At 39.7% G+C, this 26,362-nt stretch overlaps 1 protein-coding gene across 1 annotated transcript in view; it reads right to left on the bottom strand.

The window, feature by feature from the left end:
• Positions 1 to 1,245: 1,245 nt before the first annotated feature.
• The window catches only part of ITGAV (integrin subunit alpha V), a 49,523-nt gene continuing 24,406 nt past the window's right edge, over positions 1,246 to 26,362 (bottom strand). The window contains exons 11-30 of the mRNA XM_054636200.2: positions 26,272 to 26,324; positions 25,673 to 25,875; positions 22,106 to 22,297; positions 21,951 to 21,996; positions 21,305 to 21,406; positions 20,530 to 20,588; positions 19,352 to 19,506; positions 17,831 to 17,968; positions 17,273 to 17,340; positions 15,926 to 16,073; positions 15,508 to 15,600; positions 14,390 to 14,469; positions 12,494 to 12,574; positions 11,506 to 11,611; positions 10,722 to 10,880; positions 9,607 to 9,720; positions 9,179 to 9,292; positions 8,978 to 9,085; positions 7,836 to 7,958; positions 1,246 to 7,464 (exon numbers count right to left, since the gene is read on the bottom strand). Coding sequence (XP_054492175.2) covers positions 7,369 to 7,464; positions 7,836 to 7,958; positions 8,978 to 9,085; positions 9,179 to 9,292; positions 9,607 to 9,720; positions 10,722 to 10,880; positions 11,506 to 11,611; positions 12,494 to 12,574; positions 14,390 to 14,469; positions 15,508 to 15,600; positions 15,926 to 16,073; positions 17,273 to 17,340; positions 17,831 to 17,968; positions 19,352 to 19,506; positions 20,530 to 20,588; positions 21,305 to 21,406; positions 21,951 to 21,996; positions 22,106 to 22,297; positions 25,673 to 25,875; positions 26,272 to 26,324 — 2,238 coding nt within the window. The 3' untranslated portion in view covers positions 1,246 to 7,368. The remainder of the gene's footprint in view (positions 7,465 to 7,835; positions 7,959 to 8,977; positions 9,086 to 9,178; positions 9,293 to 9,606; positions 9,721 to 10,721; positions 10,881 to 11,505; positions 11,612 to 12,493; positions 12,575 to 14,389; positions 14,470 to 15,507; positions 15,601 to 15,925; positions 16,074 to 17,272; positions 17,341 to 17,830; positions 17,969 to 19,351; positions 19,507 to 20,529; positions 20,589 to 21,304; positions 21,407 to 21,950; positions 21,997 to 22,105; positions 22,298 to 25,672; positions 25,876 to 26,271; positions 26,325 to 26,362) is intronic.

The raw sequence follows: 26,362 nt of genomic DNA, 5'->3' as shown, positions 1-26,362 counted from the left end.
GATCAGACAATCTATTGATGAGAAGTTCCTATAAATATTTTTTTTCAAATTATTTCCAATTGTTCACAATGTTCTTGAGAATGTCTGAACCGGGGATTTAAAAATATTAATGTACTGATATGCAGTGAAGTATTAATGTATTAGCAATTAATTTACAAACGAACTAATGATCAAAACACACAGTGAAGCATCATTCAGGTGTGCAAAGAGCCAAAGCACAGCAGCAGAGCTCCAGTGGAGTGGTGTAAATGCAAATTACCTCGAGGCATGGGCCACCATCTTACCTGAAGTGGCTACAGCATAAAATGGGAACTTGAAAAAGCACTCTGTTGCCTTGTTCCTGTAATGAGACAGCTGTTGTCACTAATTTCTCAATAATAATATATTAATTTGGGGCTGCTAGGCAGATGCAGTGCTCCCTGTGCTGCTATCCAAGTGCAGGTATCTTATTGAACAGGAACCAGGCCTGTGTTGGCTGCAGGGTGTGTTGAACAAAGGCTAAGAGCCATGTTTGGCTTTTAACAAACATGTTTGCTGCTGTCGTGTTTCCTACATCAGGTACAGCTACTGTGACATCAGTGGGAGTTGTAAATAAACTACAAATATCAGATTTTCATCTTTTCTGTCTCCTTTATCACTCTTCCCTTTAGGTTAACAAATTCTCTACTAGCAAGCCAGGGAACTCACTAGTTTGGAGTTTTTCTGAAGTGTTCACAATCTCACATTTATTTCTCACTGTTTGTTTTATCAATAAAACACACTCATGTATGCCTTTATTGTGACACAAAATATTGCTGTCACCCCACTCACACAGGTGAGTATGACTGGTAATCAGAAAAAAATGTAACACTGAGATAAAATGAGACTAAATATACAACAAGGAAAGAAACTCCAGCTCTCTGAGAATTTTCCTAACGTCAGGACAAGATGCCATCATTTTCTACAGCAATTTGGCACCTATAAAGTCTAAAATATTTATTTCTGGTATGCAGAAATTTCTGCTGGTAATCAGTTTGATGGTGATAGAATATAGTCTGTGACTAGATCATTTTTCTTACTTTTACAAGATTTTTTGACTCAAGGTGCCACTTGAGGTGCGAACCTAAAAGTTGTGTAAATGTAAGGTTTTTTAATTAAGCACGTAATTGTGGAGTACAAATATACATTATGAAATATTTCTGGTGAATTAAATGCATTTAAAAAATACAGCTAAAAAACCCAAACAAAAACAAACCTACAACAGAATTTCTGTTGATTAAGAGGTATTTTATTCCAAAATTCTAAATATCAGAATCAAATCAATAATTACATTTTTCAGTTTACCCAATCATAGTATTTTGAAATTGTATATATATACATAGAAAAATACAACCTAATAAAAACACTCAAATTTGCCTTAGGATGAAAAGAATGAGTTAAAAAGCAAACCATAGCTTCAATAGCTATATATTTCATCTCAGTACAAAATTACTGTGCCACAATACCCACTTCTTTGCACAATTTATAATTTAATACAAAATAAGGTGACTTCAAATGTATATTGCTCTCCTTAAATGTACCGAAGACCTTTGAAACAAGTTCATAGTAACTGAAAATATTCCCATTTATGCTGCAAGCATTTACTGCATGACAAAGAAACATAAAACGCAGCACTCTCATTAGTATGTTAATTTTCTGCTTGTGCAAATAATGCTTTACTGATTTAATGCACGAGCAAACACAAAAGAAAGTCAAAAAAAAATCCATTATGAAGAAATAAAATGTTACATTTTCAGCATATGTGTATCATAGCAAATACAGGTTTCCTTCATGGACTAGAAAAGCAAAACCTGTACAAGGATTTTTTTTAAGATGCAAATGCTACATGAAATCTTTCATTACTTTGCAAAAGCCCAGGGTCAAGTTATTCACCTTTAATGCAGCATATCTGGAGAAAGTCATTGCATGAAAGGTTAGATTTCCTGTGCTGTGTTAAAATTCTACACATTGGGAAAAAACAGAACTAAATACCACAACCAGATGAAACAGCAGTAGTACTACAGACTCAACCCCATTTTCCTATAGCCTCTACTCAAATTTTCCACTATGGCCTTAAAGAAGCTGGTCCCAGTTCTGAAGCACTCACGAGTTAGTAGTGGACACACTTTAGAATATACACCAAGCTTCACCCAATGTGGGTGATCAAAGGCTTCCAACAGCATTATGAATTAATTAACCCATCACCTCCAGTGAGCATGCTGGCTCTGCAAGGTCCTCACAAAAAAAGGAAACACCAGGTCCCTTCTTAGGCCAGCAAAAGTGGGCAGAGGACTGGCAGTGAGCCAGGCCAGACCATGGCATATGGCACCTGGGGGCTGGAGACTCAGTGCCAAGGAGCCCAGATCCCACAGCAGTCACAGAGCTCAGCAACAGCCATGGTCCCACCCAAAGAGTTCAGATCCCACAGCAGTCACAGAGCTCAGCAACAGCCATGGTCCCACCCAAGGAGCCCAGATCCCACAGCAGTCACAGAGCTCAGCAACAGCCAGGATCCCATCCAAGGAGCCCAGATCCCACAGCAGTCACAGAGCTCAGCAACAGCCAGGATCCCATCCAAGGAGCTCAGATCCCTCAGGAGTCACAGAGCTCAGCAACAGCCATGGTCCCACCCAAGGAGCCCAGATCCCACAGCAGTCACAGAGCTCAGCAACAGCCATGGTCCCACCCAAGGAGTTCAGATCCCACAGCAGTCACAGAGCTCAGCAACAGCCATGGTCCATCCAAGGAGCTCAGATCCCACAGCAGTCACAGAGCTCAGCAACAGCCATGGTCCCACCCAAGGAGTTCAGATCCCACAGCAGTCACAGAGCTCAGCAACAGCCATGGTCCCACCCAAGGAGTTCAGATCCCACAGGAGTCACAGAGCTCAGCAACAGCCATGGTCCCACCCAAGGAGTTCAGATCCCACAGCAGTCACAGAGCTCAGCAACAGCCATGGTCCCACCCAAGGAGTTCAGATCCCACAGGAGTCACAGAGCTCAGCAACAGCCATGGTCCCATCCAAGGAGCTCAGATCCCACAGCAGTCACAGAGCTCAGCAACAGCCATGGTCCCACCCAAGGAGTTCAGATCCCACAGGAGCCACAGAGCTCAGCAACAGCCATGGTCCCATCCAAGGAGATCAGATCCCACAGGAGCCACAGAGCTCAGCAACAGCCATGGTCCCAACTGTGGCATCTGGCTGTGACAGGGCCAATGCCAACAGAGCTCGGCACGCCTCAGGAACAAACCAAAATTATCTCCTCTGGGCCCTGCCATCACCTTTTTTAGTTTTTGGAGTCCTGTTTTTCTGTAATAAAATATCTTTTTTTTTTTTCTCAACTGATTAACAGCCAGCAGCAAAGAATCACGTTCAAAGGGTCACGTTAGGCTGGACCAAAGACAAAACCTGGTTTTTGTCTTTGGTCCAGACTAACCAAAAACCAGTGTAATGCTGCTCTGAGACTGTTTGGGAAGGTGGAGGAAAAAATACTCTAGGATTCTGTCAGGGTAACCAACAACAAACCCAAATGCTGCAAAAAATCCAAGTGAAGCATGATTCCTTCAAATCACCAAGATTATAGCTAAAGTATTTTCAAAATACCCTTTAAGACTATTTAAGCATGGACTCAAGTTTAGAAACAACTAAATATTTAATACCTTTGCTTGGATTAAATGTTTTATAAAGAAAGAGCACACATAGTAAACTTTAAAAAGTTTCCACAAGCATTATGTGAATTGGAAATCAATGTGTAGATCAAGATTTAAAACAGAAAAAACCCTGATAACTTGGCAAATTTACTCAAAGATTTCAAATTATGTTGATAAATAGAGCCCATATTTGACTTTACAGTCATGCTTAAACAAAAGCTATTTCCACAATTTCATAGTTTCTTGAAAGAAATGTAAACCTATAAATTAGGTTCCTTGCTTTACATTTTCTAAATATTGTCAAATATAGTAATAGATAATATGCATTCTGTAATATAAATCACTTTTCAGTATTGATCATGAGATGCTGCATCAATTGCAAACTGGAGTACTTACATAATTTCATATTTCATTATAAAAGATATAGCTCTTTTAAAATGTTTTCATTGTCTAAATAATTACACAGCTGTTGATTTTATAGTCATAAAAAATCTGCTCCTGAAACATAGCTCTCAAAAGAAGGCTAATTCTCTGTTACTGTACTTGTATTTTTTAAATGCTTCCAGTATGCACCTTGTGCATACCAATTTCAACTCAAAGGCATTAATTTCATTCTAAAATACCTTTTCTAAAGTTTCTTTAAAAGCTTTAACATCCTTCTACAGCACTTGCTATAAGAATACATCAATGCCTGTAAGTTAGTATAAAATTTATATTGACACAAGTACATACATAATCTGGACTCTTATTGCTGAATCTAGAACACACTATCAAAAGTTTCCTGCACCCCCATTCAGGAAAATTTCCAGTTTGGAATCTCCCTGAAACACAAATGCTACTTTAAACTGAATTTGAGGTGTTACACCTATGCTCACTAAGTAACCTGTATACTCCATTTACATATGCTACTGTGGTCTTTTGAACCTAACTGGAAATTAATGGACATGGAAGAAGCAACTATTTGTTTTCATCCTTCAGCAGAAGGCAAGAAATAAAAATCACTTAAATAAGTCTTACTTTATGTAACTTCAAAAATGGAAGATACTTTCTATAGCTACAGCAGCTGTACCAATAAAATGTACCTTCTTATCCTGAAAATCAGCAAAAAGAGAATTTCCAGTAAAATTAGGATGCAATTAGCACTGACATTAGCAATGCTATGGTATCCCCTCCATGTGAGCAGGAGGGATCTTGACCATGATTTTTATTTAAATACTCTTTTTCACCTCCTAATAAAGCCTACACATGCAAGTAGTCTAATAAATTTCAAGTCACCATGGAGTGTACATGTAATGAAAGCACACATGGAGGAATTAGAGCTATAATCTGTCTGGCAGTCTCTTAAACCTCTTACCCTACTGAGATTAAGACTGAGTAAAACCAAGCTCCTTGCACACAGATAATCAGCTGACAAAGCATGAGAACCACAAGCCCATGTAAGAAACTGAAAATGCCAAAGTCACATTTTGAGGCCAGGATCAAAGCCTGACTCCTGATTCTCAACTACATTACTAGTAACAATACTAAAAATAAAGACAAAAATAAAACATTGGCCACACTGAAGACCTTGAAAGCAGAATCATGCCCTACATCCTTTCATGTAAACTAATTTTATCTAACAAAGTGTCTAAACCCAACCCATGTAAATGGATAAACATGCAAGCCTATATCTGGTGAACATACTGGCCCCTCCCAGACTCAGTGCTCTCAGATGCCATCATGGATCAGCAAGTAAAAATGGACTTAACAAAAGCCATTGGCGGATTTTAAACCCCTGAAAGGATGCAGAAATCAGAGTTGAAACAAACTGCTCATTTCAGAAAATTCTGGGTTTAGTGAGCACTGCTGTATTTATGGGGGAGATGCAGCTATGAACAGAAACCCCAAGGTCCAAAACCAAACCAGAGATTTTGCCCTTTCAAGGCTAGTCTACATAGAAATCTCACTGGTGTAAGAACAGTAGAAGTCTTCCTTTGTGTGCCTGACTGCACACAGGGAGTTTATAGTGTAATTTATTCTCTTTTTGGGAAAGAGAATAAACACATCTCATAGAAGGCACCTTAGTAATGGTTCAGGTATGTCCAGGTATGTAGGATCTGTGCAACCTGTGGCTGCAAGCTGAACAACCTCCTGCTCTGCAGTTCCTTGTCTACTGAAATGCACAGACAATGCTCTTGTCTCAATCAGTGTAAGAAGTTTCCTTTTACTACACCAATGGTGAGAGAAATAAGCTGAGAGTGATGTAAACCCATGGCTTTAAACCACTGACCTTTTGGTATGTTCAGAAACCAGCAATGGATCAAAATACTTAGTGTCTTTTCTGGTAATGAAATGCATTAAACATAATGAAATGTCTTGTGCAATGAAATGTCTTGTGCAAAGAAACATGCAGGGACTGAAACAATGAATGAATCCAATGAAACAAGCCCATGGAACAATGAATGAGTGAAATGAAACAAGCCAAATCAGCCTTTACTTTTTGAACCCTTGTGCACTGCCAGCTCTGCCCTGCCTCATTTGACTCACTGTTCTCTGGGGGCAGGAGGTGAGGGAGGTGTGAGTGTGGCTGAAGTGCAGCTGAAATCCAGATCCTTGGGTGTGGCTGGCAGAGAGCCTGGTGTGAACAGCCCCTGTGTCACTCCATCCTGCACCTGGGCATGGTCAGGCAGGGAAAGTGAGGATTCACAGCTTCCCTGCAGTGCACCAGGTAACCTGTGCCACACAGTGCCCCTCCAGTGCTCTGCTAGAAACCAAAATACCATCCAAGTAATTTACAGCCTTCACCTCAAACCCTGCACAGGTGTGACTTGTGGGCATCCAAGGTTTTCTCACACATGTCTGTTGGCAGCCACAGCCCAGCATCTTGTCCCTGGCAGGGCATGAATGCATCCATGGTGCCAAAAACTCTGTGGAACACCTGGATCCTGCACTGTGGAAATACACAACAGAGTCTTGGGATCTCGCCCTGAATCTTTTCCCCAAAACCCCCAGAAAGTACATCAGCCCCAGATTTCTATCCCTCACTTGGTGCTTGCAGGCTCAATCCCTACAGTAAGAGACCCAGGACCTGAAGAACAGCATTTGTAAAGTCTGGAGGGAAACCACAAGACAGATGACTGGTGTGCAGAACAGGTATCAGCTGTGACTGATTCCACTGAATATTTCCTATTTGTTGAGCAGGAGGAAAAAAAATCATCATCAGAGCAAATGGGTAAAGAACATTCTTCAGTACTGTAAAACAAGCTACATTCACCTTTTTTTTTTGTGCAACTGACTTTCAAGAGCTAGGCAATGAAATGTAGTGTGCTCCAACCAAAACCAACCATGGAATCCAGCCAGCACCTCTGGAGGCTGTTGGCTCCAAGGGCAAATGCAGAATCTGGGTAGCAATTCATGGAGAGTCAGTGCATGAACCAGAGAAGATGATGTGTCCTGTGTCCCAGCAAGCAGAATCCCAGCACTGCTGTCACTGGAGTTTGCCCCAGGGGTCAGTGCAGATGTGTTAGTGGCAGGCAGGAACAGCATTAATGCAGGAGGGAGGTTTAAGTGTTTTGCCCTTGTTTTGCACACAGTGCTGATGCCTTCTGAGACCAGCAGCTCTGCTCTGGTGAGTGTTTGCTCATGAAGGGGGAAGCCAATACTTGTGACCAAGATGTAGGCAAGTGTACACTTCAGAATGTCTTACAGATAAAACTCTGCTTAAGCTTCTGACGTTCCCTCCCCGTTCTCATGTGGTTGCAGCTGCTCTCTTTCTTGCTCTTCCTGAGGTGGCCTCACACGTTTGAAAAAGCCCATCTGTGATTCAGGGAACAAGGAAGAAATTGCATTGGGACTTGCAGAACATACACACATCCTTTCCCTTTCCTTCATGATCAGATCTTAACTGATTAAGCTGTCTTTTCACTCTCTTCCCTCATTTTTGACCTCCAAAGAAAGTAAATATCAGTTTAAAACTAAAACTGAGTTCAGCACCATCATAGACATGCTCTTCTATTCAGCTTCTTCCTGACAAAGCTGAAAAGCTTTTACAGTTATTTCAAAAACTCAACAGATTCAGATGATATGGGGAGCAAGGCATTTCTGCAAAGTGCCAGTGCTCTATGAAATAATACATCATTAGTAGGGAAAAGCAAATGATACAAACCCCCCCCAGACACAGGACTTACCCTGTACATGACAAACACTAGAACAGCCAGGAGCAGTAACCCTGCTAGCACAGCCAAAATGATAACCCACACTGGCACAGGCATGGGCTGTGGCTGAATGCCCCATGTAATATTTGTAGCAACCTGACAGAAAAACACAATAAATCACATTTTGCTCCACAGTGACATGCTGAGTTCATCCATGCATTTTCAATCTCATATACCTTTACCCTATCATGATTATAATCTTAATCCAGTATAAATTGCTTTTTCTCTCCAGAATGAATGAAAAGCCATAGATTCTTGGTGACATAATGACTTCACTGACCCAAATTTAACAGGATTTTAAAGTTAAATTATAGTAGGGGGTTGGGGATTGTTTTGCCTGGGTTTTCTTTTTTTTGCAATCAGTGGTAACATGGCAACATGTCTTCTGTAATTCTTGATGATTTTCAGTAAAACTTAGGAATCTGGAAATATGATGGAATTACAGACAAATAATTAAGGGATTTTTCTTTATAGGTTTTTTTTTTCTTAAAAGGCAGTATACTTTGAAACAAAGTATCAAGTCCACATGATGTGAGACAAAAAAGCCCCAGTTAATAACAGACATTAGAAACCCTATTCAAAAATAAGTTAATCATAATAATTTTCTACCTTTTCCTTAAGATCTCTTAATCCTATAATGCTTACCAAAAACTTTCAATTTGCCAGCCCAAATATATCTTCCTTTCTGTTTGCACCCTGTCTCCTTTCCCTTTGAAACCCCCTGAGGCACAGAAGGTCTTTTTGTTCCACCCTCACATATAAAGTTCATATATAGTACCTCAAATAATATAATGAAATTTCATTATTCCAGCTGTAAGCGCTACTACAGTTGAAAACAAATTTCAAATAAAATATTTCTCTAGCAATAATGGCATTAAGAGGAACATGAGGACTGTTCACCATCATTATTTTCATTTTCAATTAAATCTTTCAAGCCACAAATATTGTCAACTCCAGTCTGTTTTTACCCTCAACTCTACGTGCACAAGTGAAATAAATACATGAAACAAATAGCTGATAAAATTAAAATGATATCAAGTCATAGAAGTGTTACTCAACAATAACTGTCTTTGCACCAATTCTGAAGTGATTGTATATGTATGTAAATGACTTACAACTGTAGAATTGTGAATATCTTCAAAGGAAAGGTTCTTATAAGGGAACTCTATAACACTGAAGGAAGCAGATGATTTGAGAGAATATGAATGATTCTGATTTTCTTTCTGTGTAAGAAAAGCAAAATTAGTATTGCATGTGGGTACAAAAACCACTTTAAATGTTTTAGAAACAGCGACAGAATATTCCCAGTCACTCACATTCATGAAAGTTTGGGTCCAAAGGCGTGATTTTAAATACAATATTGCACTTTTTCCCCTCTCCAGGTGGCCAACTTGACAGACAATCTTTAAACAGTCAGCAGTCCCACAGCCCTGTGTATAAAAATAGGAAGGATGTTCCAAGTGTGAAAATATTTGAAAAGTCCTTAATGGCCTTTACCCATATACCTACACTGACAAAGCACCACAAACTACTGAAATACATTAAATAACCTCCACTATTGGATAATTACTTATAGCTGGCAGTTACAAAGGCAGTGATAAGGCAATAAGATAATTTCCTATTAGAGATTTTTTTTTCCCAATCATGTTTAGGGAGTTAAAATCCTCCTTGCACTTGTTTTTCAGGACTCCTAGCAGGCCAGGAGTGCGGGTGTGTTGGCAGCAGCGCAGTGCTGGGAGCTCACCAGGGTGTGCACGTCCCCCTCCACGGCAGCCACGTCCCTCCGGCTGACGCGGTGCCCGCGCTGCTCCTCCCTGCCAAGGGTGTCGTTCCTCTCCTCATCCTTGGAAGCAGAAATCTAGCACACACCAAGGGAACACAAACAGTGGCTCAGCATACTGCAGGCTTCAAGCTGAAGGCCAAGAAAATACCTCACTGCAAGTTTCTTCCTATGCTAGCTATACTTCAGACTCTGGCTGAAAATAAATCACTGCAAATGGCAGAGCAGAAGCACAGGAACTTTGTATTTATATATTCATTGATGTTGCTTTTTGGTTATCAAAGATACACAAGCATTCTTTGTTGCTCTATACACTGAATATCTTCCCCCAGCCCTTTTTTTGCTCTTGAACTAACATACTGATATTTTCCTGAACTAACACACTGACTTCTTCTTGAACTAGCACACTGACTTCTATTGCTTGTTCTAAACTCTCCTAGAAATCAAATCTCCTTACACTCAATTAAACTTGCTGGGTTCTATCTGGTGTTTCTTTGCCTAGTCCAGCCCAGGAAAAAGGAGTTTGTTCTGTTCTGTAAATCCCATGTTTTGCTGGTGGTGATAGCTAAACCCTGTTGTCCTTTGTGGCCTTTGGATGAATAGATAAATTGATCCAAAGTGGATGAATTTATCCAATTGGATAAATAGATAACTTAATATTAAAAAAATACCATTTTCTTCCAAGAAACAAAACCCAGAAAATTTAAATAAACAATCCAGAAGTATCTGGCTTGTTTTAGGTTTTAGTTCATGACCACATTCATTATAATTCCATTGGTTTGGACTTAGAACTCATATAGAACAGCCTTGAAGTTAAATTAAAATAAAAAAAAAAGAAACCCCAGAATAAAAAGAAACAAGACAAATTGGTCTTTGAGTTGATAATTTTCAGCTGCTTTTCACCTTTTATTTCACCTGCTATATACATTGATAGGTAGTGTGGAAAAGTGAAGATTCATTCATCAGCCACAGATGAAAAACTATCTCAGTTTGTCATGTTCTCAGGGATTTGGCTATTTCGAGTACTTACAAAACAGCCAAGCAAACTTCATTCCACTCAAAGGGAAAGTCCTGCTTACCTTAATTTTCAGTGGGTTGATTTCCATGTCAGAAGTGCAGTTCATGGGACCATCAATTTCATACTGCACAATGTACAAGAGCGTGTTGTTTTTGTATTTGTAAGGCCACTGCAGAGTCATCATCACCTTGCTGAATGCACTTGGACCATTGTTTCTCAGCTGATTATGAAAATAAAATTTACAGATGTAAATAAATAATGCTACTCTCTCTGTTAAAGTGCATAGAATTGTTACTTTATATTTGAGCCACAAATGTGATATTGCCATTACCCCCACCCCCAACCACTTATGGCAACAGCATCAAAACTTTACCTAAAAGTGCTAAAACTTTTAACTATTAATATTCACACAGTTCTCTTGGTAAGTTTTGCTTAATTAAACAATCTAGATTAAATCTGTGATAATTCTTTAAAGGAAATTTTAAATACTTCAATTTTTTCACAGCAAAAGACTTCAGAGTAGTGATTCAGAACAGATAGAATACAATAATTTAGAGCCATTAGCCATTCCCTGAGTTCACGTTACTTCAAAAGTTTTATCTAGATTTCAAAAGGCAAGAAAATAAAATATGTGTAGTTATGTAGGTAATCAAGCCCTGTTACAATATTTTCAGGCATTCCAACCCTTCTTGGATATACCAGTTATTGGCCCAGCATTAAAAAAATAAAATTAAAAAAAAAGAAAAAAAAAATCCTAATTGACACCAGAGAAAAGCTACACTAAAAGATTTGTTTTCATTTATCACAGAACCATCATGTCACAGAAATCAGCAGTAATTCCACACCTCATAGATGTGCTGAACTAGAGGCCCAATGTCATCTTCTGTTTCAGGGTTCTCCTTTGGCTGCCAGTTTGCAATGGGAAGGAATATGTGGTCAGGGGACGACACACTAAACAGCAGAGCAAAGGAGGTGTTATTAGCAAGCATGAAAAAAGAAATGGGATTCTCTAGAACACCTAAAGGGAAAAATCAACATGCTTAAAATGTAATCTCCGCTCCTCCATCCTCTACATAAAACCTGAAAGAAGTGGTTTGAGTATTAAATGTTCAGGTCTGTTCTCTAGGTTAAAAAAAAGATAAAAGACACACATGTAATCCAAACAAAACCAGTGTGAAATATTGTGATAATGAGAAATATTGGTAGAGCCTTAGCAGTACAGTCCTGAGAGTAATTCAGCCCTGAAAGCAGTGAAGATGCCAATCATGCTTTTCCAGTGTGCCATCCCCCACCTCTCAGATACTGAACAAATTTGTCACAATAATGAATGTAGGGGAAAATTTAAAAAATTATGACTCAGGAATCGAAGTTAACTGGTCAAGAAAGAGAACTTTTAGGTGGGAAGTAGAGGTGATGGAGTAACCAAGTCATTACAATATTAATACTATGCTTAAGAAGGATATTACAAAATTAATTCTATAAAAACTTCAACTTTGGTTTCAGGAGTTTTCAGATGAAACCCCAGTCAGTTTGTGGAGGAGAAAAGTGACCTGCAGAAATGTAAAACTACAAACGAGAAGGGGTGATGTTTTCTTCTTCTAAAAATATCTCTAGACACGGTATTCCTTTTTGGAATAAATTTTGTAATTATTTAGAATTATTTAAGATCCAAAAGTCCAAAGGCTGGTTAGAGAAAACCATATTGTCTTTATGATTCAAAATTCCCTAAACCTTCCTGGAAAACTTATGCAGACCTGAAAGGAAGTTCAGTGAATATAAAGAAGCAAATGTGCAAAGCTCCTTAAAAGTGTTAATTAAAATAGTATTGCTTACCCTCTAATTTCAACAGCTGCTGAAATAGCAAGGTCAGCCTGATAATATGCTACTGGGCTCAGGTTGTCATACAGGTTGGAACTGCAGGGAAAATAAAAGGTAAATTCTTAAATGAAATAAGCAAGGTATTTAATTAATAAACCCTCCACACTTGAAAGTAATTGCATGTAACATAGGATGGTTCCTGACCCCCTGTAGGAAAGCAGAGTTGCTAAAAACTATGGATAGCTTTTAGGATAAGATTCCAGCAAGTTCTCACCTACATGCATGGAGCCCCAGCCTGTGCAGAGTGTGGGGCAGCCCCAGCAGGGAGAGGTTGGTGAAGGACACAGAGTTAATGCTGACTCTGTCCTACAGCTCTCATGTAAGAAAATACAGGGAACACACCCCCTCAAAGTGCTGCTGGGAGCAGAGTTTTGATCTCCTTTGACACATCTGATTATCCTGTCCCCCCAACCAAACACTTTCCTTTAGAAAGAATCCTGAATCTTCTAATTATTCTTCCCTGCTGCTGTAATCAGCCAACACCTGCAGCAGTGTTTGCCTCCTGACCTGTAAATACCTCACTCTTTTAGAGACTAGACCTGCTCTGCTAGGAACTGAGCCAGCACTGCAGATCCAGCTTTGTGAGTTTAAGCCAAGCAGTGGGATCCCTAAAAGCTGTCCCAGATAATCCCTGGTGATGCCTGTCACTGGGAACTGTGATTACTCTGTCCCATGGCACCTCTGCTCACCCTTCCTGCACCCACCAGTCACTGAAGGAATTTCCTTCCATGAAAGGCCTGAAACACTTCAGGAACCTCCCTCCTCTTCCATCAGGAGACCAGCATGGCTTGAGCAGCCTCCCTGACTGTTTCTGACCCTGGGACAGCAGCGTGTGACTGCTGCCAGCCTAAGGAAGGTGACAGACACCCCAGAGCAGATAATTTCCTGCAAAGAACAGTCCCCATGCCACTGGCACACCTGATGGAGAAGGGAAAACTCAGCAGAGAGCAGTGGGAGATCAAAGAGATATTTCATGTGCCAAGGCCTTTGGTTGGTATGGCAAAACATGCCCTCCTTAAAATAGAATGGCAGCTTTAATCTTTCCTAATCCCAGAGATGATAAATGCATATGTGGATGAGATGAGTTTATTCACTACATTTTAAAAAAAATCCCTTAAATGGAAAAAAAAAGTGCTTTTGGTCCACCATGGGGAAAAACCAAAACAGGTGTATTCATACTGTCCATTAAAAACAACATAAAACTGCATTGGCTAAAGATAGTCCTAATGATCACATCTCCAACCTTAAATATCATTTCCAGAAGTTACAAATTCAGATTCATATATCAGATTTATATGACAGTGCTCATCTGATTACTAACATGAACACTACTCTTTTGTTCCATTTAGTTTTCAGGCTCTTTCTGGCTGGCTGCTGGGATGGTTCACATATTACAAACTTAAATTCCATAGAATCTTCAACTTTGGTGCCAGGGGTTTTCAGGTGAAACCCCAGTCAGCCTAAGGAAGGTGACAGACACCCCAGATGTGATGGTTCATTGCAGGTTGCTTCTGCTTGGACTACCCCATACACTGCCTGCCCTGAAAGACTCTCCTCCTCTAAATATATAAAATTCAGAAGGAATTCAGAGTTCAAGCACCAGTTTGAAAAGAGGGCTCTAAACCCAAAGTCATTCTGTGGCACCACAAGTGCCAGCAGAGCACAGAGATGTGCACATACAAATATTGTTAATTTTTTTCCCATATTTCAGGAAACCTAACTCAGTGTGGTTATGTTTCAAGCCATCACAAGGCAAAGACAAGAGAATTAGGCCAGAATGATGCTGGCTTGCAGTCTGTTTGCTGTGTGTGTCCTCTCCCAGGGGAGGTTCATCCTCAGGGATTTCCATACCTCCGGATCTGCAAGTCAAACTTGACAGAGGTGTCCATCTCAGACTGCTGGTGCACGCTGAAACGCAGGCCAGCCAAGAGCTGGGGGAAAAAAAGCACTGTGGTTCAGTTGGAAGCACAATAAAACACACATGAAAAGATTCTCAGTGCTATTAGACTCCAGTGAAATTGCTTGAGACTCCTGGTGATGAGAGAACACACACACAGAACTGGCAAATTCAAGTTGTCCAGTTCCCCCAGGCTGGAAATGTACTGCCCTCTGGTATGTCCAGCCAAGGCATCACTGCCATAAAATACAAAATAAGGATGGTATCTTGCTCCCCACACTTACTTCAGCCATTCCTACACATAACTGAGCCTCCCCAGATGCTGCAAAAAGTATTGTAATCTAATGGTTAATTTAATGATTCAAACTTAATTCCCAAGGTTTGGTCTAAGTCAATTCATATTTGCTTTAACATCTGTGCTTAACACATGCTTAACACAATCTGTGCAGTTCAGCTTGATACACTTCAAAAGATTTTGGAAATAGTATTTACTCATCTTATACAAGATGGCTCTTGAAAGAAAAGCATCATGAAATTGTTGTAATTGTGACTGATTTTCACTTCATTTCCTTAGAAAATAAGACTTACTATGTCATGTCACCTTAAAATCTGTCTCACTAATAATTTTTTTAATTCTTCCAATTTCAGCTACATTTGGTGGAATTGCAGAGGTTTCAACTAGACAAAACTCTGTCCTTCCTCATGAAAGTTGGCAGAAAAGAGATGAGCTAAGAGAAAGAAGTGTTGTGAGCTAGCTCTTGATTATATCCTAAAAAATACATGTCAGATAAATATAAAAAATTCATGAGGGACCAAAGTCCATTAATTCCACTATTTAATGAATGAGTTCTTTTGAGTTGCATCACAAAACTCATGAACACTCCTTCCAGCCTTTAATTTAGCTGAAAAGTTAAAACCAACTACCTCTGTACTAACCAAATGAGGGCAGCTAAATGTCAGGTGTAATCTTAAATTCCTGGGAGAAAACTTCCTGCCCAAACACTGCTGTGATTAAGGAAAATGCCACCTGCCCCCTGGGTGACTACCAGACACCTGTTGGACCAAACCTTACCTTAGTTCCTGCTTTCATGGGATTGCCCAGGTCACAAACCACCATGCGAGTCTGATTCTCTGTTTTAAAAGCACATGACAGTCTAGCCAAAGCCTGCAATAAACCAGAAAAAACACTAAGGAATGTCATTCTTTATATCTGAGCACCTGGATGAAAGTCTGGAGAGAAGTCTTAGATATGCTGTATTAATTTTAATATCATTTCTCAGCCAGGTAATAAAATGAAATAAAATCTGAGTATGGAAGACTCCAAGGAGAAAAATGTTTCTGATAGAAGACAGACCTATTCTCAAGGTTATAAAAGAGAGGGGCTTTGAAAAAAATGGATCATTTTTCAGTGCTTTGAAATAATAGAAGCCACTAGAGACTTCCACAGCAGCAGGTGAAGGCTGACTCCTGAGAAGCAGCTGGGATTTTACCTCGTTGTTGCGAACGACGCCGATGAAATCCGCCTGGGGTGGAACCACGACGAAGAGCTCTGCTTCATAGGCTCCCTCCCCCTGGTTCTGGGCACTGACAATCAGGGTCAGGGGGTTGTCATCACCAATGTAGATCTGCTTCTGGTCACTGCAAGAAAACAGTGTGAAAATCAGTTCTGCACTGGGGTTTCGCGTTGCATGGAAGTGGCTGAACGTAGAGAAACGGGAGACATTCTGAAATGTCAGGAAAATATCAGAGAAATCTGGAGGCAGTGCCTTTGTTTCAGGAGTGTCAGGAGAGCTCTAAGGTACTTTTAAAAAACCCTGTGCCTACAATCAAATAGATTAGGTATTACATGGATCAAGTAAGTACAAATGGAGCAAGTATTACATGTTCTTTTGTGAGAATCTTGCCTATAAAACCACAAAACAAAAAACCACAAAGACCTCTTTCTCACAAGGAACAAATCATTATGGGCACCTAAATCCCTGTGCACATTTTGAATTACAGGCCCACTTTGCAGAGGTACAAGCACATATTTATAACAAAACTCAAGGGAAAGCTCAGCTACACAGAATAGAGCCAAGATCTCTGCAGTACCTTTGGTTGCAGACACATAAGAGATTATTTTAGCAAACAATGCATTTTCATTTCACCAACTACAAGCATACATCAGGGTATCTGCACTGATGTCAAATGTTATTGAGGTGTTTGCATGAATTAGTGCTTGTGAAGTGTCCTATCTACAATGTGCATATGCTATAATGCATTAAAAAACAGATTATGAGATAATACAGCAAGAGAGGGTTTAGGCCACACAAAGTAAAAAAAAAAAAGCTCAGGCTCATGAATGAATTACCACTGACAAACTGTTTCTTTGTTTCAGGTTTGATAAAAGACACTACCAATACCAACAAATTTTTTTTCATACATGTGACAAGAGAGCCCTACTCCTCCCCTTGCTGGATAAAATCACATCTTCACGTGTCTATCTAAGATTAAACAACACAATAGAGATACCAGTATTAAACAACACAACAATGGCAGCTAGCTGTGGTTTATTCTCACTACACATGTCCAGCTTAGCAAATAAATAAATAAATAAATAAATATGGCCTACTTATAGTGGAGGCTGGGGTGGGAGTGGTGCATTACATGCCAAAGACATTAGGTTCCAAAGCAGAAAATAGGTTTTCATTAAAGCATATCAGCCTGAGTTTAGATTGCATACAATCAGGAGTCCTACTTATCTCAACACATCTCTTAAACAAAAGTATTACCAGTTACTGAATTTTAGACCTCAGGTAGGGAAATTGTTTTTCCTTGTATTTTTGTCATGTATTTACCTTTCTACTGACACCTCCAGCTTTGGTTTGCAGATGTTATCATCCCCACAATCCAGCAGAATATGGGCCTATGGAAAAATCAAACACATACTGTTGTAATAATTCCTTCATTTGTTCTAACATACATCTTCAATAATACTGTTTCACCAGCACATTAAAAGAAATTCCCCATAGCTGGTTATGAAATGTTTTCATGCCATCAGTCTCAGAAGAGAACAAATGAGTTTTTATATGTGGGGGTCACTGTGCCTCATCCTGCCCTACTGCAATTCTAGGACTTCACCTTAACCATCCTTCCATACTTTGAATAATCCCTTCATATTAAGGGATTGCTGCTCTTTACAAACAAATGTAAAACTTTGTAAAAAAGAGCAGAAAAACTATTTATATTAGCTTAATAGAACTGCAGGGGAAAACATAATGTACATAAAGCAGCATGGTATGAGAATGGGTGAAAGCCTTCAATATTAACCCTTGCAGGACTATTCTAACTGATTTTCTCCCTGAGATGAAGCAATGCTCTGGGCTCTCTGATCCCAGGCTGTGTGAGCAGGGTACCTGTCTGCTCATGTTGGCAGGAGTGAACTGGTTGAGGATAGGGTGCAATCCTGTGGCATCTGCAGCTGTTCTGTAATCCAGACGATATTCCATGAAAATAGTGATGGGAGTCAGCTTGTCTCTGAACTCAGATTCATCCTGAGGAAACCAAACATTTCAATCACAGTTCAAATGGAGAGGCCAAAACATGAAAAATTCTGAGCTCTTTTCAAAGCAGAAAATCTCCTGGCAGAAAACCTGCGCAATTTTAGCAGGAACATGCCTGTTTAAAACATGGAAAACTGGAGCACACAGAAATATTAAGTCATGGAAATCCAGTAGAGCCTTAAGGCTACACAGCTCTGCTCTTTTCTGTCAGACCAACCTCAGTTTGCTTCTAAGATCCCTCAGAGATATTCATCTTTGGACTTCAAATTTTTCCTTCCTGAAGTTATTACTTGGCACTTGGAAGTTGCTGACTTTCATGCTGTTCATTTGAAATCATTCTGCTTATCAAATGTTGATCCTGCCTTTCAGAGAACTTACAAACTCACATCTCTTAGCTTTACATCTGCCACAGATTTGCTCAGTGTAAGCTCTGCTTCCTTTCTGAGAGTAATGAAAACTACTGACTCTAGCACAGCTCATTCAGGATCTTATTGCAGAAAATGCCTTCTATGGGCAGAAGCTGATTGATTACCAATAGTCTTAAACTGGTTTTACACCCTATTTATGATCATTTCACAGAGGTCATGTGTCATTACTGTCTTTATGAAAACGCCAGGTGGAAATGTGCTAAATCTTTACTAACCCTGAGATGTCTAATTCTGTATATAACCCACTCACAAAAGTCAGGTCAAAGAAAGTATTACCTGCCCTCCATGAAATCCTTAATGATTGCTAGCATTTTTATTTGTTTTTTTTAATGGGAAGCAAGGATTGTTTATGTTTGATTTATAAGTGCTCAGAGATAAATCTGAGCTGCACAGAACTTACATAGCTACACACAATGGTTCTTCTACTGATGAAAATTTTAAATTGTGTTAGCATCTGTTCATATTTGTGAGGATGAAAACAGAAAGACTGAGAAAAAGCAAACTTAGTAGTTCAACTTTCTCCATCTCCTCTGCTATTTGCTTTTTTTGGCATGTCAGTTGCAGGTCCATATTTTTCTTCAATTTTTAACCTCCAAAGTAGAGGGGACAACCTCTGCTTATTGACTTTCATGTTCCTTGGAAATTATGACTAATTTGGTGCCTGGATGGCTTATCCAAGAAGTCCAGAACAAAGTCCTGAATTGAATTTCCAATGCAGTTAGGGACCAGGACCTTAGCCACAAGAAGATTCATCATTCATGCTGCAACAGCAGCAGTAATTCAGGACAGATGTACACTTTTAGTAATTTCAGGTCCATCCACTGAAAACAAAGTTTTTTCCTAGCATTTTTTTCTTGTTGTTTTTTCTTTAAACACCTAGCACAATGAACTTATAATAAGACAAAGCACCAAAAATTATTTGCCTGGAACATGAATGGCTGCTTACCCTCAAGAAGGCATCGAGTTCCTCGCAGTTCATTTTGCCCCCCTTTGTAATTGTCATGTTCTTAGAGTGGCTGGGCTGTTTGCTGTGCAGAAACAGAGCTCTCCTGATGGCTCCTTTCTGCTTCAGCTTGTCCAGCAGCAGCTCCACCTGGAAATCTGGCCCAGCCAAAGGGTTTGGGTTAGGGATGTTTCATTCCATTAAACACAGAATTGCAACACAATTTCTGAATTCCCTCAGAAATTGAGCTGGCCACTGATTTCAAGTACAACACAAAGCTAGTACTTGCCCCTCTTAAAACCTCCAGTTCTTTCCATGTAAAATCTGTCACTACATTACTTCTCAAGCACTGCTGCTGTCCTAAATTGGATTCTGCTTTTTCCTTAAACACTGGAAATATTTAAGAACACAGATACACTTATAATCTGTAATTGCTGTAGAACAGCAAGAACTAAAGTTAGAATTTTTTCCACTAGAAAATTTAAAGCAATGTTGCACATAACGTTTGTATTTTTAAATGCTATTGTTAATCAAATTACTTGAAATATTTGATATGGATAATAAAACTCATAATACATAACAGATATTAATATGAGCCTCTGTCCAAGATCACACCACCTCTGTACGTGCCACAGAAAATAAGGAAAAGATTTTTAGTGAGTAGACAAAACCTGATTGTAGCAGTCTGCTTGCCACACTACAAAATCTCTTGGAGATAACTTAAACACTTGTTTGAAACAATCTTTTCCTGATTCTGATCTGAGAATCTGATGAAAAAAGTCACTGCTATCAATGAGAAAGTCATAATCTCAACAGGATGGGACAAGTTCCCTGTGGCTTGTCTGTATCTCTCAGGCCCAGCAAAGCACATACTTGAATATTCTTGTCTGAAACTCCCCTCAATGAGAGTTACTGCAAATTCTGTAGAACACAAAAGGCTTTCCAGGACTGGTTAACCACATAACTGAACATATGTTTAAAGTCTCAGATATGGTCAAATGACTTCTACAGCACTGCAGCCAAAAGAGCCTGCTGGAGAGTCCCATGGATGTACATGCCATCCCAGTGGCAGCAAGGCTGCAAAGGGCACCCAGCTGTTTGTCATGAAAACAACAATGACCAGTGCTCATGTTTGCAAACAATACAACAAAAATTCCAATTTTTAAGTGAGCAGAACTTACTGAGTGAGTTGGGGAGCTTTCCTTTGCCGTCCGCCTTTAAGCAGAACTTCACTTTGAAGCTGTTTGGGAGGAAAAAAATTAATTTCACACACTTTTTCTCTCATTTTCTTCTAAAATTCCTCACTATTTATTTCTGTTCAGATGTATCCTCTTTTTGAGACTCTAGCTCATTCCCAAAAGCTATTTTCTACTGATGGAAGAGAAACCATAATCCATTAACAAGTAGGCAGAATTGCAGAAACTGCAAAGTTCTGGAGTCTTGATTCATCTAGGGACAATCACCTGGAATGGACTGGAATGTTTACTTCTGTAATGAAATGAGTCTGATATTTAAACCTACCATACTGACCCTGAAAAGGAAGTTAGCAGTAGGAAGGGAAAGTGGGTTGGGATAAAAGCCTGGGAGCCAGAAGCAAAATCAGTTTACAGAGCAGATCATTGCCCCAGTGTGTTTGTTAGTGGGTAAAAACACTGCAAACACCCTGGGATGTGCTGATGTCTTGGGAAGACCCTACTCTGCTCAGCAGGGAAACCTGGCAGTCTCTGCAGGTTTTGAGACTCAGTCTGGCATTTACTAAAGACAGGGCTAGTCCTCCAACTGCTGTCAGAGAGTTCTTGTTTCGTATTGTTTTCTCTTTCAGAAAAATCTTTGTCCTTTTTTTTTTTATTTTTATTAGCTGACTAGACTTTCTGAGACCTTTCAAAATTGGAAGCTCACAAAATTAAAACCCAAGAAGTCCCTCCCCTCAAAGGGAACCATAGATACTCTGCTTACCAAGAAACTTTTATGTCTCCCAGTGAACAGGCTTTGTTTTCTGGGTTCAGAATGGTTGGATTAACTTCCAGGGCAGCATTTACTCTAATAACTGGTCTTGCCCTGCAAAGAAAACATCCTCTTAAAGAGCACTCAACATCATGTTTGACAATGCCCCCCCATCAAATTGTGCAATATACACAAACACACAGTATTTAGTGAAACCACAAGAAAAACAAGTAACCATTGACTAAATGAAGCTTTTCTGTGCCTTTTCATTTCCATCAGCCACAACATGGACAACTGTGTAAAGAGGAAGTCCTATCTACTTATAGCACAGGCCAACATGTTCTCCCAAAATGAGCAAGCTGGGATGAGAATATTGGGATTGCCGTGTAACAGCTTGCAGCTGCTGTGTCAGAATCTAGAAAACTGTCACTCAGAAAGCCTTGAAGACAGCTTATTAATGTTTTTTTCCTGACTACATATTATTGAGAAAGATGAATTTTAGACTGCAGATAGGCTTACTCAGTAACAAAAAGCAGTATAGTGTTTTTTCACCTCCAGAGGTTTGGATGGTGGAGTGCCAAATTTTCAGACTTCCCTGATCCTGCTTCTTTTTGTGGGTTGAGCTTTCAGTCAGGTACAAGCACAGAGGGACCCTTACCTGTACAGAACAGCTGTGTCAACACCAAAGGCTCCAACAATCAAGTCTAGAAAGAGAGGAGACACACCACACATTACACCTTGCTTTGTGAAATCTGGCATTTCTTAAGGGGCTGCTACTGAGTTATTGCCAAGTGCCATTTGGGGGCAGAGGACCTGGGTATCCATTTTTGTCCACATCTGTGGCTCCTTTCAGGGAGTAGCCAAAGCTGGGGGGCATAGTGCGAGCAGCCCACTGCCCTTCCAGGATCTGGGACGGGATGGCATTCAAACCACTGGCTCCTCCATTGTAGATGTACACCAGTCCTCTCTTGTCCTCTCCACCATATGGTGCAGCAACTGCAATGTCTGAAAACCAAAAGAAGAACCATCAACGTCACCAGACACAAATTAGAACACATTTGTGCTGACATCAATCAGTAATTTCTGACATTACAGTTTCAGTGTGTGTCAGGATAGGAATGTGCTCTTTGTTGACGGAGTGACAAAATTATCTTTTGTCCTCTCAAAAAGGAAATAAGCTTAGAAGTTTCTCTGTAAGACACCTCATAAGACTTTGAAGGCTTCGCCTCAAACTTAAGACAGAAGCCCAAAAGTCTCACCTAAGCAATTTACTAGAAAAAGAAGAGAACAAAGAAACTAATTGCTTTTGTGAAGTGTTTTACCAAGAGCAAAAACTTCTTGCACCTAACTCAGTTTTTCTCTATTTGTTATTTTGCTTTTTATTAAACTTTTTTGTTTCTAACACTGCAACAGAAGCCGTCTTGCTAATTTTATGCCTCCAAAAGTAGCTGAGCTATCTTGAGTAAGGAATAGACTTCCAAAAGCTTATAAGACCTAGCTCAAAGAGGCAACTATTACTTGTCAGTAGGGAGGACGTGCAACCACCCTTTAAAATGCTCATCAACGTTTGTTTATTACTCCTTTTATTTGTTCTGTTTTTCCTTTTATTATTGGAAGCTGTTTTTTCTACAAAGTATAAATGTTTAACAAGAACACATCACAGCCTTTTGTGGGGAGAGGAAGGGGAGAAATAGTTCTACAAAACCTTCTCCACTTTGGTGACTTTTTTTGCAATGGAATCATAAGGATTTGGGATGATTTTGAGATTATTAAAACATGCAGAGTTAGTCACTGTGGATGCCAAACCACAAAGCTAAGTGTGACTCTCTTCCCATTTCCTTTACATGTTCATGTTCCTCCAAAGGGTGGGACATATTAATAATTCTGGAAAATTTAAATCATCCTAAGCCAATGGTAAATATTCAAATCCAGTCTATCTCATAGCTTGGCAGCATGCATTATGGAGAACTTCCAGTTAGTGAAGTTATTTTATCTCTTAAATTTAAAAGTACTCACTGTTAATGATTAATAAACGGTAGCAAACAAAATGCTAATTATACTATCTGTAAGGACAGCTTTAAAAGTGCACATATGATCTAATTTCAACATTTCCACAGACAGTTCAAGGACCAAACACAAAGCACTACTTGGAATAGTTATGTTTCTCCTTCCCCTTTTCTGAAATTTGGGAAAGTTTGATGAAAAGAATAAGTACTCAAAAGTTTACAGCTTTGTATTTTTGACTCCTATTTACAAACTTCATGAAGACAGTAAAAATTCCTATCTTGCACCATGCTGTGATGGAAGGCATTTTAATTAACACTTCCAAAATGAGGCAGAGCAATAAAACCCAAAACAAACAGACTAAATAACAGCAAAGCCATTTGAAAGAGGCAGCTTTTGCTATGATTCTCTTTCCTACAGTGTATTCCAAATGTAAGTATGGTGGAATCAAAAAATGCTTGGGATAATCTCATCAAGTGACTGGAATTTTGGCTGTCAGCTCTCTGATGTCTTCTGTAAATAGTTGCAGTGATATTATATCTTCACACTGATTCTATGTCCAGTTAGCAACTAAAAAAGTCTCTTTCAGTTTCAACTACACTGTGAAATTATCATCAAAAATAAATTGGAGCTACCTGGGAATTTGAAGTAACCATCTATTTTAATTTTTGATCTAACAGAAAATACTTAGCTAGCAAGCAGAATGGAAATAAATGAAGATTTTTGGTGGAACTCAAATTCCCACTACTCTTCAGGCAACACTGGAGTATAACGGGCATTAAAAAGCATTCTCCCTAGGATTCCTGGAAATCTCCATCTCAACACCATGTGATTCTTGTCTGCTTTACTGTTTTTCATTCCTGTCAGAAAGTAACCAGAAGCTTGGGCAAGGGGTTTGAGAGTCTCAGCTCCAGTTGTGTCAGACTCAAACTTCTCTTCCAGTTACTCACTCAAGACACTCAGCTCTTGGTGCATCTGGCTGTAGCTGCTACGCAGTATTTCCACCAAACTCTTCCATTTTGAATAGTAAATTAAAAAAACCAAATCCTACTCTTTCCTCAGGAAGATCTTTTTTGTATGAACATTTTTAAGCAGCAATCTGAAATCAAACCTTCTTTTCTGTGTCGTCATTGTGTTTCCAGAGAGGAAAATGGTCTTTAAACAACAGAAGGAGGAAAATTATGTTGAAGATGTCCTAACAGGTCACAGTGGAGAGTCAGGTATTTTATTGAAGTTTCTATTGTGGTCATGGCTTAGGAAACAATCAAGTGGTCAGTGTAAGAGCTAGAGCAGTCCATGTTGTGTCAGTGGTGTAGTCTCTGCTCGATGCATCCATGGAACTCCCGTTGGCATTCCTGGGAGTAGCATACAAGCATCGAAGGGAGTCTAAACCTCAGCGTCCCTCACTCGCTCACGGCTACAGCGCTGAGGGTTTGTGTGCAGGATCCACATTCTCTGGGCTGGCTGGGCTCCCCTGGTGCCTTGTGCAGGCTGACCTACAACAGAGACTAAACTGAGCCCTAAAGAATAAAGTAGGGATTTTTTAGAAGGCCTTGATGGATCCACCTTGGGCAGTACAGGAGCCCAGCCAGGGCTACACCAAAGATGAACCAAAATGGTCACAAAATGGACAACTGGTCACGGGGTCTCTCACTTTTATAAGTTCTGGTCCATTTGCATATTGGAGTTAATTGTCCAATTACAGCTTTAGCCCATGAAGTCCCATCCTTCTTGTTTTTCTCTCTTCAGTCCATGTTGTTTATGCTCTTGGGCCTGAGATTTGGATCATTTGTCCTTGGTCCCCAGCTAGAGAAGGAATCGTTACCATTCCCTAATATGAAGCTCAGAATTACACCCTAAAGCAGTACAGAATCTGAAAAATATAAAAGCTAAAACATGAGGCATCACCCTCCACAACCAGAAGATCCTGATCAAGATTCAATATTGTATAATCAGGGAATGCCTCGACGAGGGTAGGAATGATGCATCTGACTCCATGTTCTCAGCAGACTAATTTATTACTTTATAGTACTATATTATATTAAAGAATACTATACTAACTATAGTTAAGAATACAGAAAGGATACTTACTGAATGTTAAAAAATAATAATGAAAACTTGTGACTCTTTCCAGAGTCTCAACACAGTTTGGCCCCAATTGGCCAAAGAGTTAAAACAGCTCACACCAGAATCCAACCAGGCAATCACCTTTGGGTAAACCATCTCCAAATACATTCCACATTAGCAAAACCCAAGAAAAGCAAATAAGATAAAAATTGTTTTCCTTTTCTCTGAAGCTTCTCAGCTTCCTAGAAGAAAAATCCTTAGCAAAAGATTTTTTTCAGAGAATGTGAATGCCACAAATCAACATCCTACCGTTGAAGCCATCCTGATCCAGGTCCCCCAGGGGTGCGATGGAGCTGCCGAACCGCGCAAAGATCTCAAAGCCGTTCAGCTTTGCTGTCTGGAACCCTCCCGAGGCTCGCTGAAGGCAGATGGTTACTTGGCCAACCTCCTGAAGCTTCCCGTCTGAGCTTCGATCCATGAAAAGAGGGGCTCCAATAAACAGATCTGTGTAACTGGACCAAAACAGGACAGAGCTCTTCAGCAGCAGCAGGAAAATTCACTCTCTTCAGCACTGTTAGCTCAGCACTGAAGTCAACGCTCAGATGAAAGCTAACTATCTTTAAATTCAGCTGAAAGCAAATATTTATTGACCAAGTAAACACAAATATGCAAAAAATTAATGGGCCTTAAGCATGTGAATATACACATGAATAAATGTAGATAAATACAAAAGCAAATGTTAAAACAAATGTGGAGTGTTAGCAAAAGAGTCATGCAGATGTGTTAAACCAGCAATGAAGAGAGAAATCTAGGTAGTGGGAAAGACCTTTTATTAAAAGGTTGTTTATTTTTCTTTCCAGAAACAAGTTGGGTGGTATTGGTGAGAAGAGAGAGAAGAGGACACTTACTTGTCCCCGTCAATATCTGTGGCAGCCACTGAGTACCCAAAATAGGCAGCCATCTGGAAAACAAAATTCAAACCAAACCCATGAGTTGTAG

This window comes from Agelaius phoeniceus, chromosome 7 (genome assembly GCF_051311805.1).
Source record: "Agelaius phoeniceus isolate bAgePho1 chromosome 7, bAgePho1.hap1, whole genome shotgun sequence".
Taxonomy (NCBI): domain Eukaryota; kingdom Metazoa; phylum Chordata; class Aves; order Passeriformes; family Icteridae; genus Agelaius; species Agelaius phoeniceus.
This window is presented reverse-complemented; position numbering and strand designations above follow the sequence as displayed.